This window comes from Quercus suber, unplaced genomic scaffold, assembly GCF_002906115.3.
Source record: "Quercus suber isolate HL8 unplaced genomic scaffold, Cork oak 2.0 scaffold_143, whole genome shotgun sequence".
Classification (NCBI taxonomy): Eukaryota; Viridiplantae; Streptophyta; class Magnoliopsida; order Fagales; family Fagaceae; genus Quercus; species Quercus suber.
Genome location: NW_027069604.1, coordinates 269,475 through 287,045, shown reverse-complemented (window position 1 = coordinate 287,045; position 17,571 = coordinate 269,475). Strand labels below are relative to the sequence as shown.

General features: G+C 33.2%; 2 protein-coding genes and 1 pseudogene across 3 annotated transcripts; all 3 read right to left on the bottom strand.

Annotated features, from left to right (window-relative positions):
* Window positions 1-1,426: 1,426 nt before the first annotated feature.
* LOC112030207 (probable cinnamyl alcohol dehydrogenase 1) lies at window positions 1,427-4,962 on the bottom strand. Of its 2 annotated transcripts, none has more exons than XM_065776852.1 (8): window positions 4,860-4,962; window positions 4,456-4,753; window positions 4,213-4,307; window positions 3,436-3,549; window positions 3,127-3,357; window positions 2,602-2,887; window positions 2,121-2,271; window positions 1,427-2,001 (listed from the first exon to the last, which is right to left on the bottom strand). In XM_065776852.1, the coding sequence occupies exons 3-8, from the start codon at window positions 4,299-4,301 to the stop codon at window positions 1,805-1,807; spliced, it is 1,068 nt and encodes a 355-aa protein (XP_065632924.1). In that variant the 5' UTR covers window positions 4,302-4,307; window positions 4,456-4,753; window positions 4,860-4,962; the 3' UTR covers window positions 1,427-1,804. The 2 variants fall into 2 exon arrangements, with proteins under 2 accessions (XP_065632924.1, XP_065632923.1); XM_065776851.1 differs by having other exon boundaries at window positions 4,536-4,753.
* A 2,422-nt stretch (window positions 4,963-7,384) lies between these two features.
* On the bottom strand, window positions 7,385-12,846 carry LOC136061224 (probable cinnamyl alcohol dehydrogenase 1; annotated as a pseudogene).
* Window positions 12,847-15,411: 2,565 nt separating this feature from the next.
* Window positions 15,412-17,571, bottom strand: LOC112026836 (protein CANDIDATE G-PROTEIN COUPLED RECEPTOR 7-like). Its single transcript, XM_065776827.1, has 4 exons — window positions 16,126-17,571; window positions 16,020-16,092; window positions 15,882-15,970; window positions 15,412-15,498 (listed from the first exon to the last, which is right to left on the bottom strand). Exons 1-4 carry the CDS (start codon window positions 17,569-17,571, stop codon window positions 15,412-15,414), a joined length of 1,695 nt encoding a protein of 564 aa, XP_065632899.1.

Here is a 17,571-nt window from a genome sequence, read left to right as displayed (position 1 = left end):
AACACCTTCCCACCAAGCCATGGAAATTAAAAAAGCATATAACAAAAGCGTTTCCACCCTAGCCCTAGCAAACCAATCACAAAAAATTGAATCGACATTGATTAAGCAAGGACAACTACAAATCATGTGAACTAAAAATTGAATGGAGAAAAGAGATATGGCTACTCTTTTGGGTTTAAGGGAAACAAAAATATATATAGTTTTTGCATTGAATTGACCGAAGTGAATTGAAATGCTACCCTAATATGGCTCAACAAAAGTTAGGCTTGAAGATATTATATAGATGAGATATAGTTTGGGTAAAATATAGTATAAAAAAAAAAGATGGCTCATGTTTCGCACTTGTTAGGACATATGTAATTTGATGTTAGGAACATACGTCAATTTAAAATTGGTTAATCTGTTGACAAAACGCACTTTACTTGTAATTGGGTAAATCCATAATGTGTTTAATACTTCAAGGAACAAGGTTTCAAGATCAAGTATTAAAGCCATACAAATCTGTTCAAGAAACAAGTGAAGAAGTGCTGGATTTTAAAGCTCAACAGCTAGCATATATCGAGATTTAAAAATTGTTTCAACCCGAAGCTCGATAGATAGCTTATTTGTTGAGGTTTATGAAATTCAGTTTTTCAGAATTGATTTCACTCCAATCCATGAGTATGTGTTTAGGCTTTCTTTTCTCACAACCCTAAACATATATAAAGATTATTTTAAGGGTCATCAAAGGTTGCACAGTTGCGCGAGTGTATAGCAAAGTTTTGTTCATGCAAATTGTAGTCGGAGGCAGAATTTGCCCTAGTTCATCTTTCTCTTGAAAAAGTTGTTGTGCTTGTACAGTTTATGGTTTTGTGACCAAAGAGCTTCTTGATCTTCATCGTCTGGATGAACTGAAGAACTTTGCAGCCAACATCCTTCATAAGTTGGTGATCAAGTCGCGTACTGAGATCTGTGCATCTATTAGTTAGTCATGTATTGAGAGCCGTGCATTGAAAATGAGAGATTGTCACTATAGAACAAGTCCAATTGGGTATTAGGATAAATGTTCAACTGTAGGTTGGTATAAGGTACTGGGATTCCTTTATTTGTAATCGCTTGTTTTGATAATAGTAGATTCTCGAGAGTGGTGACCTTAAAATCACCCGGTAGGATTTTTACCGTGTAAGTTTTCCCCATTCATAAACAAATCACCATGTCAATTTATTTTCCGCTGCATATTAGTTAATTGGTGATTTGTTTGTGCTACTATGCATTTTGTATGTTAATTGAATTAATTAATTAACTTGGCTAAATCAATTGGTTAATTTATCACAAATGCTCAATACATTCTTGGCCTATCAGTACTCAAGATATGTCATGATTAATTGGTGGGAAAATAGGGTAGTGACAAACAAAAGAACAAAATTATTAAAAATGATGTCAAATATTTGGACTAAGATCAAAATATTATATATCAAGGATAATATCTGAGTCAACCCAAACATAGAGGGTGTAATTTACATATTACTTTACCATATATATTGTTTCCACAAGCACCTGCACTGCATAGCACAAGTGACAAGACTATGATACAAAAGGGTTCACAATTTAAAAGTTCACACATCTAATTTTTATTAAACCATCCCTCACAATATTGCTCAACAACCCATTCACTTATTTCAGGCTAGTATGCAAGTAAAACCATTCCTCACAATACCACTCAACAACTTGTCAAAGTTTCAACATTTGATCCAATACCTTCAATGTACCTAAAATATGAACATAAATATCGAGAAGAGGAATTTTCCTTGTGCCTTTAGCAGTATCATTTCAAGGAGTTCTCAATATCAATCACAAACCAATACCTCACATCTCTCTTTATTAGCCTCTCAAGAGCTTCATTTGCATAGTGAATTGGAATTACTTCTATGTTTGGGTAAATTTTATGAGCACTACAGAAGTCTATCATTTCTTGTGTCGACTTTGTACCACCTATAACACTACCAGAAACGGTTTTCATTCCTGTCAAAAGATCAATGAAAGTTGTTCAATATTACGCTCAAGCCCAGAAAGCTATCACCAACTAAAAGAGTTCTTAAAATTACATTAAACTCTTCAAAAACTGACAGTTTTCAAAGTACCTATGTTAAGGCTTGCAGGATGGAATTTGACTTCACTTGGGAATGCCACTAGGACCAAAACACCACCAGTTTTCAACAATGACATGTATGGATCAAATGGGTGATCACCAGCTGCAGTGTCAATTATAAAGTCTAATGACTTAGCCTCGGCCTGTAAATAGCATGCTAACAATCAATACAACAATCCATAAAGATAGGTAAACAATTTCAATATTGCTAATGTTAATAGGACAACAAATGCTCTATAATCAAGATTGGAAAATCATAGTGAGAATGATGATAAAGTACGATACTGTTGCTCATGATTCAATTTCTTAAACAATGGCCAAGATTCAGAAATGGATATTGAATTAGGGCCTATTGATGTGGACAATCATGCCATGCCCCTTCTAAGACTTGTTGTCATGTGTTTTTTTTTTCAATAAATTCAGATTGTCCATAAAATTAAAAAATCTTTATAAGAAATTTTATGTAAATCTACCTTCATCTGCTCTTGGTCAGATGAGACCACAAATTTGTCTGCACCAAGCAAAGTTAGAGCTTCCTTTTTCTTGGATATGCTAGTGCTGAGAACAGTTACATTCAACCCAAATGCCTTCCCAAACTTCACTGCCATGTGACCAAGACCTCCAAGTCCAATCACTCCCAGAGATTTACCAAGTTGATTCATCTTGTGGCGTATCATGGGACTATACACAGTGATTCCAGCACAAAGCAAAGGAGCTGCTGAAGCCAATGGATAGTCATCAGGTATCCTGAAGCAGTACCTGCAGGACCAAAACTAATATTCTTAATTTGTGAAAAACTTGCCAAATCCCATGAGTATAAAGCTAAAAGGTCACAATTATCACATCAAATTATCAAATTCAGCAAAAACATTTATTTAAACCAGGGTTTTGTTTTTGGGTTGGGGGGGGGGGGGTGGTTTGTATTATTATGTAATAGTGAATTTTGCATCTATAGGAAAATGAAGAAAGAGAATACAGTAGCATCAAAGAATACTTACCTATCATGGACAACAATATAGCTGGAATATCCTCCTTTTGTAATAGTACCATCATCATCCACCCAATTAAAGGTTAAAACAGGTATTTTTACGCAATAAACTTCTTCTTCATCGTTACAATACTCACAATCTCTACATGAATTGACATGAGTTCCTACTCCAACGTGGTCACCAACTTTGAAGCGATTAACATTAGAACCGACCTCTTGCACAATGCCAACAATCTCATGTCTGGTGTGCAAATATTACATTTATATCAGTTCATAAAAATCTAAAACTTCTCATAGTATACACAGTTTGTCCACTTACCCAGGCACCAAAGGATACTTTGAATCCCCATGTTCATTCCTGGTCGAAGCTACATCAGCATAACAAATTCCACAGTGTGTAATTTTTATTGAAACATCATCACTCCTTACGGCCCTGATCAGAAAATTTCCCAAGTTAATTCTTGACCAGAACAAACAGCATATAACAATCAAGCAATGCAAATTCAAAAATTATTAATCAGGGTTCTCAAAATCTATAAGAACTCAGGCATAGGATCATTATTGTCAACTAATGATATGGAAAACAACATTTGAAATCCAAGTAGAAATTTTATTCTTTTTCTTAAAAAATGACATCACCTATTTGTCAATTGACAAAAGAGTAGGTTCAATGATTTTGCTACTACCTAGTGCATAGACAAAAAAAGAGATGTTGACTTTAGCACCCCAAAATAAAATTATTCAAGAAAAGTTGAAATGAGAACAAACACTTTGAGGCCTGTTTGGTCGCTCAATAAAATTGGTTGGCTCCTCTCATATTTCTAAACACTTTTTCATGAACAAATCCAATATTTTGAATTGACAATTCAAGATTTACGTACCATCATCAAAAGAAATTTGAAGCGAGGACATTTCATGAAAGTAGAGCTGACTATTTTACAGAAATGGCTTCAATTTCGTTTTATTTTTTTTATAGCCCCCTTCAAGATGATGGATTTGTTTGTTAAAACAATGAATGTCAGTGTTCAAATTCGTTGACAACCAAACTTTTCCTTAATAAACTACGTGTAAACATAGAGGCTTCTTATATATATACCTGCGGTTGAAGCTGTAAGGTGATAAAACGCCAGATGCATCTCTTGCTGCCCATCCAAGGCAATCTTCGTTTGCACTCAAGGAGCTCATTTTTCACTGTTTTAGCATAAAGCAATCAAATATCAGCTTATAATAAAATCAAGAAATTGACTTTCTATCATAAGACAAAATTGTGAGTATTGGCAACTTATATTTACTTCAAAAGAGAGAACAAAATAAAATAAGAGCCAAAGGCTGTGTATACCATATATATCATAAAAAGGCACTGTCTGACAGATTTCAGATTGAAACACATGAATTGCTATTCAGTTTGTGTTGGCTTACCAGACACAGAGAGAGAGAGAGAATATTACTCCAGTCCAAAGATCCAAACCAAGTAAGACGACTTTTAATAGGTTTGATAGTATCACTACGTATTAGCACGCGGATTCAAAGTCTTGCAAAAGTCTACTATAAGTAGGTAGACAAGATGATTTCACAGAACTTTATCTTACACCCGACTACATTCGATCATTTGTTCAGTAACCCATTTACCAATCACCCTGTATAAAATTAAGAAAGAAGTCATTAGTCCTCTCGTAGAGTATAGTTACAAAATTAGTCAAATAATATATCTAATGGTCAAAAATAAAACCACGTCAACCCCACTTTATTTATCACCCATTCTCCTCTGTTTTGTCTCAAACTTCCTCTCTCAGCAACATCACCGCTGCCAAATCGAAGATCTACATTAATGTTGGAGCGAACGGTCTTTGNAACCCTTTTTTTTAATGTTAAAAGTTATTATTTGTGAAAGAGACATACAATTTTTTTTTTTTTTTTTGCAATTTTCCAAGACCCCAGACTTACACTTGATCCAATTCACCAATTCCTAATTGTTTGAGTTTTTGAAATTAACAGTAATTTGCCATAATAACGTGTTCTCTCTGCCCCCTCCAAGCAACCGCAAAAAATTGCATTTCACTCTCAATTATTTATCTATTTTTGATGAATCTCTTGTTTTTATCCGCATCGGCCTAGAGCACTCAAGTGTCTCTCTATATATGACAGTTTTTACTAGATGCTTTATTTTTAACTTATAACTAGTTGCAACCCCGCCCAATGTGCGAGAATATCTTAGCATTTTGTAATGAAATATAATATATAATTTATTTTTAAAAAATATTCATAAATAATGAATTTTTTGTTCTTTATTAATAAAAAATTATATATGTGTATATATATATATTACATTCTTTTTATATCAAAATTTTCATCTACTCACATTATGAGCTAATTTGCTAGTGATAGAATATAGGGGGGATTTAAAATTTTCCAATGATGACAGTTAGAAATAAATGATAAAAATGGAGTTTTCCTACCATTAAAAAAAAGAGTTCAATTTATCTTTAATATCGAACCAATCTATCTCTTTTGAAATTTACAAAGTAGGATTATGATCTCTCTTCTTAAATATAGTACTTATCTTAATACATTCATAAATATATATTGAATCAAAACATACCCATATGAAGATACATTTCAAGCAAACAAAATTTCATATCAATCGTCGCTTAACAATAAATAATTGGACCAATTACGAAAACAATTTGTTGTTGATAATCTATAGAGATTATTTTTCTCTGCAAAAACTACAAAATTGCCCACCCAAAAAGATTACAAATAAACAATTATTAGCAAATACATGCATCCTTAAAAAATAATAATAATAATACAATTGCAAAAGTTAAAAATATGTCATTCATCCAATTATTTTTGTTTGACTAATCTTTACTTTTGTCTAAATAAGTGGCAATATATGGTACTTTTAATACAACTATTTAGAGTACTTTTTCCACAAGAACTACAAAATTTTCCAATTAAAAGTATTTAAAAAAAAAAAATAAGTAAAGTCTCATAGTTTAACATCTAAATGGATTACTAAAAAAAAAAATCAAATTCAAACATGCAAAACAACTCATTATTAATCCAAATCAAATCAAACCATTGGAATAAAGAAAAAGAACTTGTGATAAGGAATTAGAATACCAAAATACATAAATTTACATAAAAGTTGATACGAATTTGCGAGAAAGATAAACAAATGTGATGAGAAAATTAAATCAATAACAACAACAACAACAACAACAACAACAACAACAACAACAACAAAAAAAAAACACCATTAGTGCAAAAAAAGGGTTGAAACAATAAAAGAATCCATCGAAATAGAAACAAATTGGGAGAGAGAGAGAGAGAGAGTATTGACCTTTTTTGTCATAAACAACTTGAAATGAACATAGGAGAAAGTTAGAAATGAAATAAAAAGAAATTTATAAGAAAATTAAGGTGGAAGAAGAATGGTTGAAGTAAACGAAAGGTTAAAAATTTAAAAAAACAATGATTGAGAAAATTTAGAAACGGTGGAATTTAAAAAGATGAAGAAAATTTTAAAATGAATCTAATGAAAATTTTAAAAAGACAATGATTGAAGGAGATGAAAAATTGAAAGAAGAAGACAATGGTTGAAGAAGATGAAAGGTTGAATAAAGTAAAAAAATTGTAAAAAGTAAAAAATAAGAAAGGATGCTAGTAACGCAGTGGAAAAAGAGATTTGTAAATTAAATTTATTGCAAAACTTCAATATTATATATAGTGTAGATAAATATGTATTGACATTGTTTTTTATTTTTTATTATTCACTGATTTTATTTTTTAGTTATAAACATTTAAATTAAAGTATATGAATATATAAAGACAAAGTTATATGTAAAGTTAAAACCACTAAGATGAATGCGTAAAGTCACTCTATTTATATATTTAATATTGTCAACAAAATTTAGGAATAAAAAATAAATAAAATAAAGAATAATTATATGGTTAATGAGGTGACAGATGGCGTAATATGATATGATCAAGACTTAGGTATAGTACTTAGGTGCTATTTTTTAGGTTCCTCTCTTAAAATTCTGTCATGTGGCTTTTTTCACATTAATGGAAGTATATTTTTTAAGTTAAGTAGCCACGTGACAGAATCTTAAGAGGAGAACCTAAGAAACAGCACCTAAGATACTATACATAAGTTTTGTCCATATGATATTACTTTTCCCAAAAAAAAAAAAAATTGCTCCCACAAGCACATGCACATGCACAGTTGACAGGACTATGATACAAAAGGGTTCACAATTTATGAGTTCACAGTTCACACTACTAATTTTTATTAAACCACTACTAACAATATTGCTCAACAACCCATTCACTTCTTCACTAGTATGCAAGTAAAACCATTCCTCACAATACCACTCAACAGCCAATTCACTTATTTCAAGCTAGTTAACCACTTGCATGATGCAGAAGATCAACACCGGACACTTTTATACAAGTAAATGCTCACCATCCAACCACGAAGAGCCAATCATTCAACATTTGATCCAATACCTTCACTAAACCTAAAATATGAACATAAGTATCGAGAAGAGGAATTTTCCTTGTGCCTTTAGCAGTATCATTTCAAGGAGTTCTCAATATCGATTACAAACCGATACTTCACATCTCTCTTTATTAGCCTCTCAAGAGCTTCATTTGCATAGTGAATTGGAATTACTTCTATGTTTGGGTAAACTTTATGAGCAGCACAGAAGTCTATCATTTCTTGTGTCAACTTTGTACCACCTGTAACGCTACCAGAAACGGTTTTCATTCCTATCAAAAGATCAATAAATTCTGGTCAGATGAGACCACAAACTTTGTCTGCACCAAGCAAAGTTAGAGCTTCTCTTTCTTGGAAATGCTAGTGCTGAGAATAGTCACATTCAACCCAAAAGCCTTTCCAAACTTCACCGCCATGTGACCAAGACCTCCAAGTCCAATCACGCCCAGAGATTTACCAGGTTGGTTCATCTTGTGGCGTATCATGGGACTGTACACGGTAATTCCAGCACAAAGCAAAGGAGCTGCTGAAGCCAATGGATAGCCATCAGGTATCCTAAAGCAGTACCTGCAAGACCAAAACTAATATTCTTAATTTGTGAAAAACTTGCCAATCCCATGAGTATAAAGCTAAAGGTCAAAATTATCACATCAAATTATCAAATTCAACAGACACATTTATTTAAACCAGGGTTTTTTTTGGGGGGGGGGAGGGTGGTGTTGTAATAGGGAATTTTGCATCCATAGGAAAATGAAGAAAGAGAGAATACAGTAGCATCAAAGAATACTAACCTATCATGGACAACAATATAGTTGGAATAACCTCCTTTTGTAATAGTACCATCATCATCCACCCCATTAAAGGTTAAAACTGATCCTTTTATGCAATAAACTTCTTCTTCATCGTTACAATACTCGCAATCTCTACACGAATTGACGTAAGTTCCTACTCCAACATGGTCACCAACTTTGAAGCGATTAACATTAGAACCGACCCCTTTCACAATTCCAACAATCTCATGTCTGGTGTGCAAATATTACATTTATATCAGTTCATAAAATTCTAATACTTCTTATAGTATACACAGTTTGTCTACTTACCCAGGCACCAAAGGATACTTTGAATCCCCATGTCCATTCCTGGTCCAAGCTACATCAGCATAACAAACTCCACAGTGTGTAATTTTTATTGAAACATCATCACTCCTTAGAGCCCTAATCAGAAAATTTCCCAAGTTAATTCTTGATCAGAACAAACTGCATTTTACAATCAAGCAATGCAAATTTCAAACATTATTAATCATGGTTCTTAAAATCATATAAGAACTCAGGCATAGGATCTTTACTGTCAACTAATGAAATTGAAAACAACATTTGAAATTCACTTTCAGGTGAAATTTTTAATAATTTCCATTAACTTTATCAAGTTATTTCCATTATGAACATCAAAGAGAATAAAAATACCTAAATAAAATGACACAATGTACAAAGAGGATGATATCTATGTGCATTCAAGAACAAAGTTTTTCTTTTCTTTTGTTTGTTTTATGCATGTACCTCATGAAAGGAATCATCCATCATCATATAATTCTGTAAGTATAGTGTGTTCTGCTGCATTATATGTATATGCGAGTGAACTTGACTGTTAATCCATGCTTCATAGGACATTATATGATCAGTCATTGGCTTAAAAACTTGCTTGGCAAGACATTTTTGGGATCAAAATAATAAAAATAAAATAAAGTGGGGGTAAAAGCAAGAGTATAAGATCTGCAAGGCATGCTCAAAGAAACAATATCCAAGTAGAAATTCTTTTCTTTTTCTTAAAAATGACATCAACTATTTGACATTTNCAACAGGGTCCTGATGGGATAAGCATCCCAATTGCTACCCATAAACGTATAGGTGGAGAGCTCAGATGCATTAGGAGGGACTATATAAAGGAAGGGAACCCCTCGAGGAAAGAGGTTTGAACAATAAAACTTGACTGAAAAGATAAAGAGTATCAACTTGTACCAAGTTTTGAGCAAATAATATATGAACATTGCCACCTCGGACAAGCCCAAGGAAGAGTGTTATGCTTGTTTTGTGTTTCTCTCTATTGTATTAAGTGTCTTGACTTCATTAATTTCATACTTGGATCATATAGAGCATTAATTTCATACTTGGATCATACAAAATAGATATTATTATTTTATATATAACCAGTTCAGTGAATTATTCCTAAAATAAAAGTTCACATTAGAATAGTGCTAATTGATAAGAGTTACTTTGGAAACACACAAAATAATCAAATTCATTTGGGTTATCATCTCAATTTCAATCAAGGAAATGAATTGTACATAATACCCTTCGTTTTTTTTTCCCAGTTAAGTGGGCACCTACTATTATTAGACTATTTGTGTTACTATTATACATGTGTTACTATTATACTTTTGTATTTCATTCCTCTACTACTTAGTATTTAAATTAGTGTTAGACGTTTAGTAGTGTAGACGTGTAGTCGTAGGCTCGTAGATGCTTTTGCCTTTTGTATTTTTTTTTCATTTTAATTACTTTTTTTTAATAAATGGGGGCATGGCCATTGCCATGAGTGGCTACTAAATGGCTATAGTGTCAGTGCAATGCTTTGTGCCTATGTCTATGTACCTAGCACCTTGGCATGTAGTCTAAATATTTTTTTAGAAAAAAAATGTTTAAAATTGGTTTAGGTCGTGTTGGCCCTATACATGGCGAATGGTCGGGTTGGGTTGGGTCAATCGTGTTGCAAGCAGACTGGGTCAAGTCGGGTCACTTGCATTGCGAGCAAGTTGGGTCGAGTTGGCCCATATTTTTCACATTAAAAAAAAACAAATAAATGCCAATTTTTTAGTGCACAACGTAGCTTCTACATTCTTAGGCAAAAGATGTGATTGATACAGAGTAAGAATTTTTTTCCCTGTGTTAAAACTTGATTCAAATGCAATAGTTGTTATAGGAATGCTCGTGAGGGCTCGCAAAAAAGGGCTAGCTGTGGGTTGGACCATATTTAATTCAATCAGGCCAAAATAAAGGGGTTCGGGTCGGGCCAAAACGAACGAGTTCAGGTCGGGTCAGCTAATTTCGGCCTATTTTACCATGTCTGCCTGTAATGCCCCCCAAAATTCCGTTAGGGCTTGTATGGCTTTTTTTTTTCTTTTGGGGGGGGGGGGGGGGGGGGGGGGGGGTGGTGTTGTATTATTATGTAATAGGGAATTTTGCATCCATAGGAAAATGAAGAAAGAGAGAATACAGTAGCATCAAAGAATACTAACCTATCATGGACAACAATATAGTTGGAATAACCTCCTTTTGTAATGGTACCATCATCATCCACCCCATTAAAGGTTAAAACTGATCCTTTTATGCAATAAACTTCTTCTTCATCGTTACAATACTCGCAATCTCTACACGAATTGACGTAAGTTCCTACTCCAACATGGTCACCAACTTTGAAGCGATTAACATTAGAACCGACCTCTTTCACAATTCCAACAATCTCATGTCTGGTGTGCAAATATTACATTTATATCAGTTCATAAAATTTTAATACTTCTTATAGTATACACAGTTTGTCTACTTACCCAGGCACCAAAGGATACTTTGAATCCCCATGTCCATTCCTGGTCCAAGCTACATCAGCATAACAAACTCCACAGTGTGTAATTTTTATTGAAACATCATCACTCCTTAGAGCCCTAATCAGAAAATTTCCCAAGTTAATTCTTGATCAGAACAAACTGCATTTTACAATCAAGCAATGCAAATTTCAAACATTATTAATCATGGTTCTTAAAATCATATAAGAACTCAGGCATAGGATCTTTACTGTCAACTAATGAAATTGAAAACAACATTTGAAATTCACTTTCAGGTGAAATTTTTAATAATTTCCATTAACTTTATCAAGTTATTTCCATTATGAACATCAAAGAGAATAAAAATACCTAAATAAAATGACACAATGTACAAAGAGGATGATATCTATGTGCATTCAAGAACAAAGTTTTTCTTTTCTTTTGTTTGTTTTATGCATGTACCTCATGAAAGGAATCATCCATCATCATATAATTCTGTAAGTATAGTGTGTTCTGCTGCATTATATGTATATGCGAGTGAACTTGACTGTTAATCCATGCTTCATAGGACATTATATGATCAGTCATTGGCTTAAAAACTTGCTTGGCAAGACATTTTTGGGATCAAAATAATAAAAATAAAATAAAGTGGGGGTAAAAGCAAGAGTATAAGATCTGCAAGGCATGCTCAAAGAAACAATATCCAAGTAGAAATTCTTTTCTTTTTCTTAAAAATGACATCAACTATTTGACATTTGAGAAAAGGTCAAGAAATTAGGTGCAATGATTTTGCTACTACCTAGTGCATAGACAAATCAAGAAATGTTGACTTTAGCACCCCAAAATAAAATTATTCAAGAAAAGTTGAAATGAGAACAAACACTTGAGGCCTGTTTGATCGCTTAATAAAATTTGAGGCCTCCACTCATATTTCTAAACACTTTTTCATGAACAAATCCAATATTTTGAATTGGCAATTCAAGGTTTATGCACCATCATCAAAAGTAATTTGAAGTGAGGGCATTTCATGAAAGTAGAATAGAATATGTTACAGAGATGGCTTCAATTTTGTTTTATTTTTTTTATAGCCTTCAAGATGATGGATTTGTATGTTAAAACAATGAAGGACAAGTGTTTCCTTAATAAATAATGTGTAAACATAGAGGCTTCTTTTTTTCCTTCCTTTAAAGACGAGTAATCTTTTTTTTTTTTTAACCCGTAAAAAAAAATTGAACTAAATATATACCTGCGGTTGAAGCTGTAAGGTGATAAAAAGCCAGATGCATCTCTTGCTGCCCATCCAAGACAATCTTCATTTGCACTCAAGGAGCTCATTGTTCACTGGTTTACCATAAAGGAATCAAATATCATCTTATAAGACATGTAACACAGTGAATATTGGCACCATATATTACTTCAAATCATAGCCTGAACAAGTTATATTCAAATAAAACAAAAGGTAATGACTGTAACAGATTACAGATTGAAACACATGAATTGCTACTAAGTTTGTGTTGACTTACATGAGAGAGAAAGAGAATATACTTCAAAGTTCAAAGACCAAAGACCAATCCAAGTAAGAGTAACTAAACAGGTTTGATAGTTCAGTAGGAGAATGAAATAAACCTCTTAGTCTCCTATTTGTAGGTAGACAAAATGATTCCACAGCTCTTTACCTTACACCTGACTACATACAATCATTAGTTCAGTAATCCATTTACCAGTCCACCTATAAATTAACAAAGAACCATCACTATATTACTATTTTATTAAACAAAGAACAAATCAATCATATTGTTTATTGCATTATGATAGTAATCACCTCCACACCACAGGTAGCGCAGCCCCAGTAATATATAGTACTAAATTTTACATTATTAATTCTTTAGTACAAAGAAATTAAGGGCACATTGACGTAAGCAATGACATCATTGAACTTTTAAAATAAGGGACATGCTAACAGATGCCTTTAAGGCATTAGTTAACAATCCATTTACAAAAAATTTTTCTAGAGAAAAAAATAATTAATGTTTTAACTGCTTTTTTTATTTTTCATAAAAATAGTGTCAAAATTTTCTTAAAATTGATTGTTAACTATTGTTCTAAGGGCACTCGTTAGCATGACCCTTAAGTTAAACCTTCCAAGTAGTCGTCCCACCAATCAGATTCAACTTACATACAAATTAAGATTATCCTCATAACTTCAAGTAGAGTTTTGTTGTTTTGTGACGTGTGTACAAAACTATGTAGATTAGAGTGTCTGTAATAATAAACAACCTGATCTTCAAATTAATATAATACATAATTATATTGACTAAGGGTCTTGTTTATGGATACACGAGTATTTGTTAATAGACTATTTTTAAAAAAAATTGATACAATTTTCATAAAAAATATAAAAAAGGTAAAAAATAAATAAAATAAAAAATTATAGTTTTTTTATGAAAAGTTTCTAATTCTTTTTTTTTTCCCTTGCATTAATAAATGATTATGACGCTTTGCCCATTTCTCCAAAGGTGAGAGCCCATGCTGGGCCCAAGACCTTTGGTACAACCAGAAATTATTTTTTATTTTTGATCAAGGTACAACTAGAAGTTTTAAGTGATTGAAACACATGAATTGCTACTAAGTTTGTGTTGACTTACATGAGAGAGAAAGAGAATATACTTCAAAGTTCAAAGACCAAAGACCAATCCAAGTAAGAGTAACTAAACAGGTTTGATAGTTCAGTAGGAGAATGAAATAAACCTCTTAGTCTCCTATTTGTAGGTAGACAAAATGATTCCACAGCTCTTTACCTTACACCTGACTACATACAATCATTAGTTCAGTAATCCATTTACCAGTCCACCTATAAATTAACAAAGAACCATCACTATATTACTATTTTATTAAACAAAGAACAAATCAATCATATTGTTTATTGCATTATGATAGTAACCACCTCCACACCACAGGTAGCGCAGCCCCAGTAATATATAGTACTAAATTTTACATTATTAATTCTTTAGTACAAAGAAATTAAGGGCACATTGACGTAAGCAATGACATTATTGAACTTTTAAAGTAAGGGACATGTTAATAGATGCCTTTAAGGCATTAATTAACAATCCATTTACAAAAAGTTTTTCTAGAGAAAAAAATAATTAATGTTTTAACTGCTTTTTTCATTTTTTATAAAAGTAGTGTCAAAATTTTCTTAAAATTGATTGTTAACTATTGTCCTAAGGGCACTCGTTAGCGTGACCCTTAAGTTAAACCTTCCAAGTAATCGTCCCACCAATCAGATTCAACTTACATACAAATTAAGATTATCCTCATGACTTCAAGTAGAGTTTTGTTGTTTTGTGACGTGTGTACAAAACTGTGTGGATTAGAGTGCCCGTAATAATAAACAACCTAATCTTCAAATTAATATAACACATAATTATATTGACTAAGAGTCTTGTTAATGGATACATTTAGAGTATTTGTTAATAGACTATTTTTTTAAAAAAAAATTGATACAATTTTCATAAAAAATATAAAAAACGGTAAATAAATAAATAAAATAAAAAATTATATTTTTTTTATGAAAAGTTTCTAATTCTTTTTTTTTTTTTCCCTTGCATTAATAAATGATTATGACGCTTTGCCCATTTCTCCAAAGGTGAGAGCCCATGCTGGGCCCAAGACCTTTGGTACAACCAGAAATTATTTTTTATTTTTGATCAAGGTACAACTAGAAGTTTTAAGACCATGCTTTCTCCACGCACTCACATCCACGGTCGGACATTAGTGAGGGTTTGGCTACAGAGTTTTGTTGCGTTGCGTTTTTTTGTGTTGCGTTTTTTTCTTCTTTTTTTGCTTTCACGCGTTTTGGTCCTTTTGGAAGACAGAAGTTACGGTAATGGTTTTCAATCATTGATAGTTTTATGTTTTTGTGATTAAAGGTAATTTGTCATGGCAACGTCGAGAAATTACAGCTCCTTTCATTTGACAACAAAATACATGCTTTTCAATTCTTGTTTACAAATAAAATAGTGAATGCACTCTGTAACTACATCACGACTTGTAAAAAATAAGAAGAAACCACAACATGGCTGAAGTATGAGTCTTTAGTCTTCTTTCTCAAGATCCAAGAAGCTTGAATGGTGAATCTCATCCCAGTGTAGAATAGACCTGGAGAGACAACATACCAGCTCAAAGCCTAGAGTTCAAATTAATGTACCGTCTTCCAACAACTGGCCTGCCGCATTCTCTTCCTCTTCATCAATCACCAAGTATGGATTCCTTTCAATTGGCTTAAAGTTATAGAAAATAAACACATAAAAATCCCAATACCCTCACAAGCCAAGGTACGCATAATTGACCCCGCTCTAGCGCTTTAGAGTTGTGAGAAGTTCTAACTTGACCTTCGGAGGGTATTTGGCCGGTACCATACCGGTACTCCTCTTAAGGCCTTCAGCTTTTGTGTTGTGCAGGTGCTGTTTCGAGTGTGCGAGGACCGTGTGGCTCACTGGTGGTTTTTTCGGCATCATCAAAAGGTAATTTGTCATGGCAACGTCGAGAAATTACAGCTACTTTCATTTGACAACAAAATACATGCTTTTCAATTCTTGTTTACAAATAAAATAGTGAATGCACTCTGTAACTACATCACGACTTGTAAAAAATAAGAAGAAACCACAACATGGCTGAAGTATGAGTCTTTACTCTTCTTTCTCAAGATCCAAGAAGCTTGAATGGTGAATCTCATCCCAGTGTAGAATAGACCTGGAGAGACAACATACCAGCTCAAAGCCTAGAGTTCAAATTAATGTACCGTCTTCCAACAACTGGCCTGCCGCATTCTCTTCCTCTTCATCAATCACCAAGTATGGATTCCTTTCAATTGGCTTAAAGTTATAGAAAATAAACACATAAAAAGCCAAGCTTGCACACTCTTCTGTGGCATCCCCAACCCATTCATATCTATAATTCAACCTTTCATCAATTGCCGGAACTGCAACCCTTGTAAAATACAAGTACCCCACCAAAACCATGTAGAATTGCTTGAACAGCTTTAGTTTTTCAAGATTCCTAGCTGCCTTGCCATCTGTTTTGGATGCTTCTCGTAAGCTTCTAATTGACCAGATTATTGGGAAAAAAACGGCACAACAACAGACTAGATCAACCAGCAAGAAAGTGCGGTTCCATGTAATGTAAAGCATAAACCACTCCATCGTTGTTGGACCTTTTTCCTTCAGAATAACATAAGCAATATTCGCAACAACCTGTAATGGCATTACTATCATTAAAACCTTCTTCTCTCGGACTTGTAGGTGAGGTTTCAGGAAGCACCACCCTGTGCCTATAAGCACAATGACAGTAAAAAGCAGTAAACTTTTGAGTAACCCAAAAACATAAAATGCTATATCCCAACCATGAGGAGTGCCCGTTTTTCTCACGTACATATAGTCTTCAAAAGCAGATATCATTGAAAGCATCTTGAAGAGAAGTAATGCACCCATAATTGTATGGATTTTTTCAGTAATTGGTCTTTGTTTAATGCATGTGAAGACCCATATAACGAAAAAACTTGTATATATAAGAAATAAGAGAAAATAGAGGATTGGCAAATTGGTTTTGCCTGCAGAAAGGAACTCCTTTTCGCCATGTTTCAAATTGTACATCTCAGTGTGGACATACATTGATACTTCAAATTCTGGTTGGCAATTACAAAAACTCAGAATATATTCGTCGGGTTCATCAATGGCAGTGGAAACATTATAGGCTGATGAGTTGGTGGTGAGCTTTTCAAATGTGGACAACACTTGCACATATTTGCTCGATAAAATGCAGGAGTAGTTGTTGCTTATGGACTCCATTATAATTGGGAACAGAAATGAACTTTTGTATGTGTAAAATCCCATGGAATTTAGGTTTAGTTGTGCCTTGTGAGTCTTTGATTTCCATGAGATATCTTTTATTGAAATCAAGGCGTGACCATCTTTCAAGAATCCAAATCTCTGTAAGGCAAAAGTTTTTCGGGAGTCATCAACAATGTGTTTGTCCTTGATGTCAGATATAGCAAAGGGAATGGTTGAAATTATGAGTAAAACAAACGAGACTTGAAGCATAGGATGATGGCTTAGAGGGAAAAAGTTGAAGATTTCCATACAGTAAATATGGGACTGAAACTTCAAAAATGAAAAAATGGTATCCAAAGGTAGAGATCGAATAATCTTATATGTTGCTAAAGGTGGTTCAAACTGAAAACAATAATTTGCAGATTGCTGTGTTTGGTTGGATATGAATGGCTCATAAGTGGTAACAGCAAAAGAGAAGAACGGTTTGCCAACGATTTGGAAGAGAGACTGAACAAACTCATACAT

Coding starts and splice junctions, on each gene's coding strand:
- LOC112030207 (XM_065776852.1), bottom strand. CDS start 4,301: ATGAGCTCCTTGAGTGCAAACGAAGATTGCCTTGGATGGGCAGCAAGA. Junction 3,358..3,435: donor AAGTATCCTTTGGTGCCTGG/GTAAGTGGACAA, acceptor TTTGCACACCAG/ACATGAGATTGTTGGCATTG. Junction 2,272..2,601: donor CTGACCAAGAGCAGATGAAG/GTAGATTTACAT, acceptor TGCTATTTACAG/GCCGAGGCTAAGTCATTAGA.
- LOC112026836 (XM_065776827.1), bottom strand. CDS start 17,571: ATGTATGAGTTTGTTCAGTCTCTCTTCCAAATCGTTGGCAAACCGTTC. Junction 16,093..16,125: donor CAGAAGAGTGTGCAAGCTTG/GCTTTTTATGTG, acceptor TATAACTTTAAG/CCAATTGAAAGGAATCCATA. Junction 15,499..15,881: donor CATACTTCAGCCATGTTGTG/GTTTCTTCTTAT, acceptor TATAACTTTAAG/CCAATTGAAAGGAATCCATA.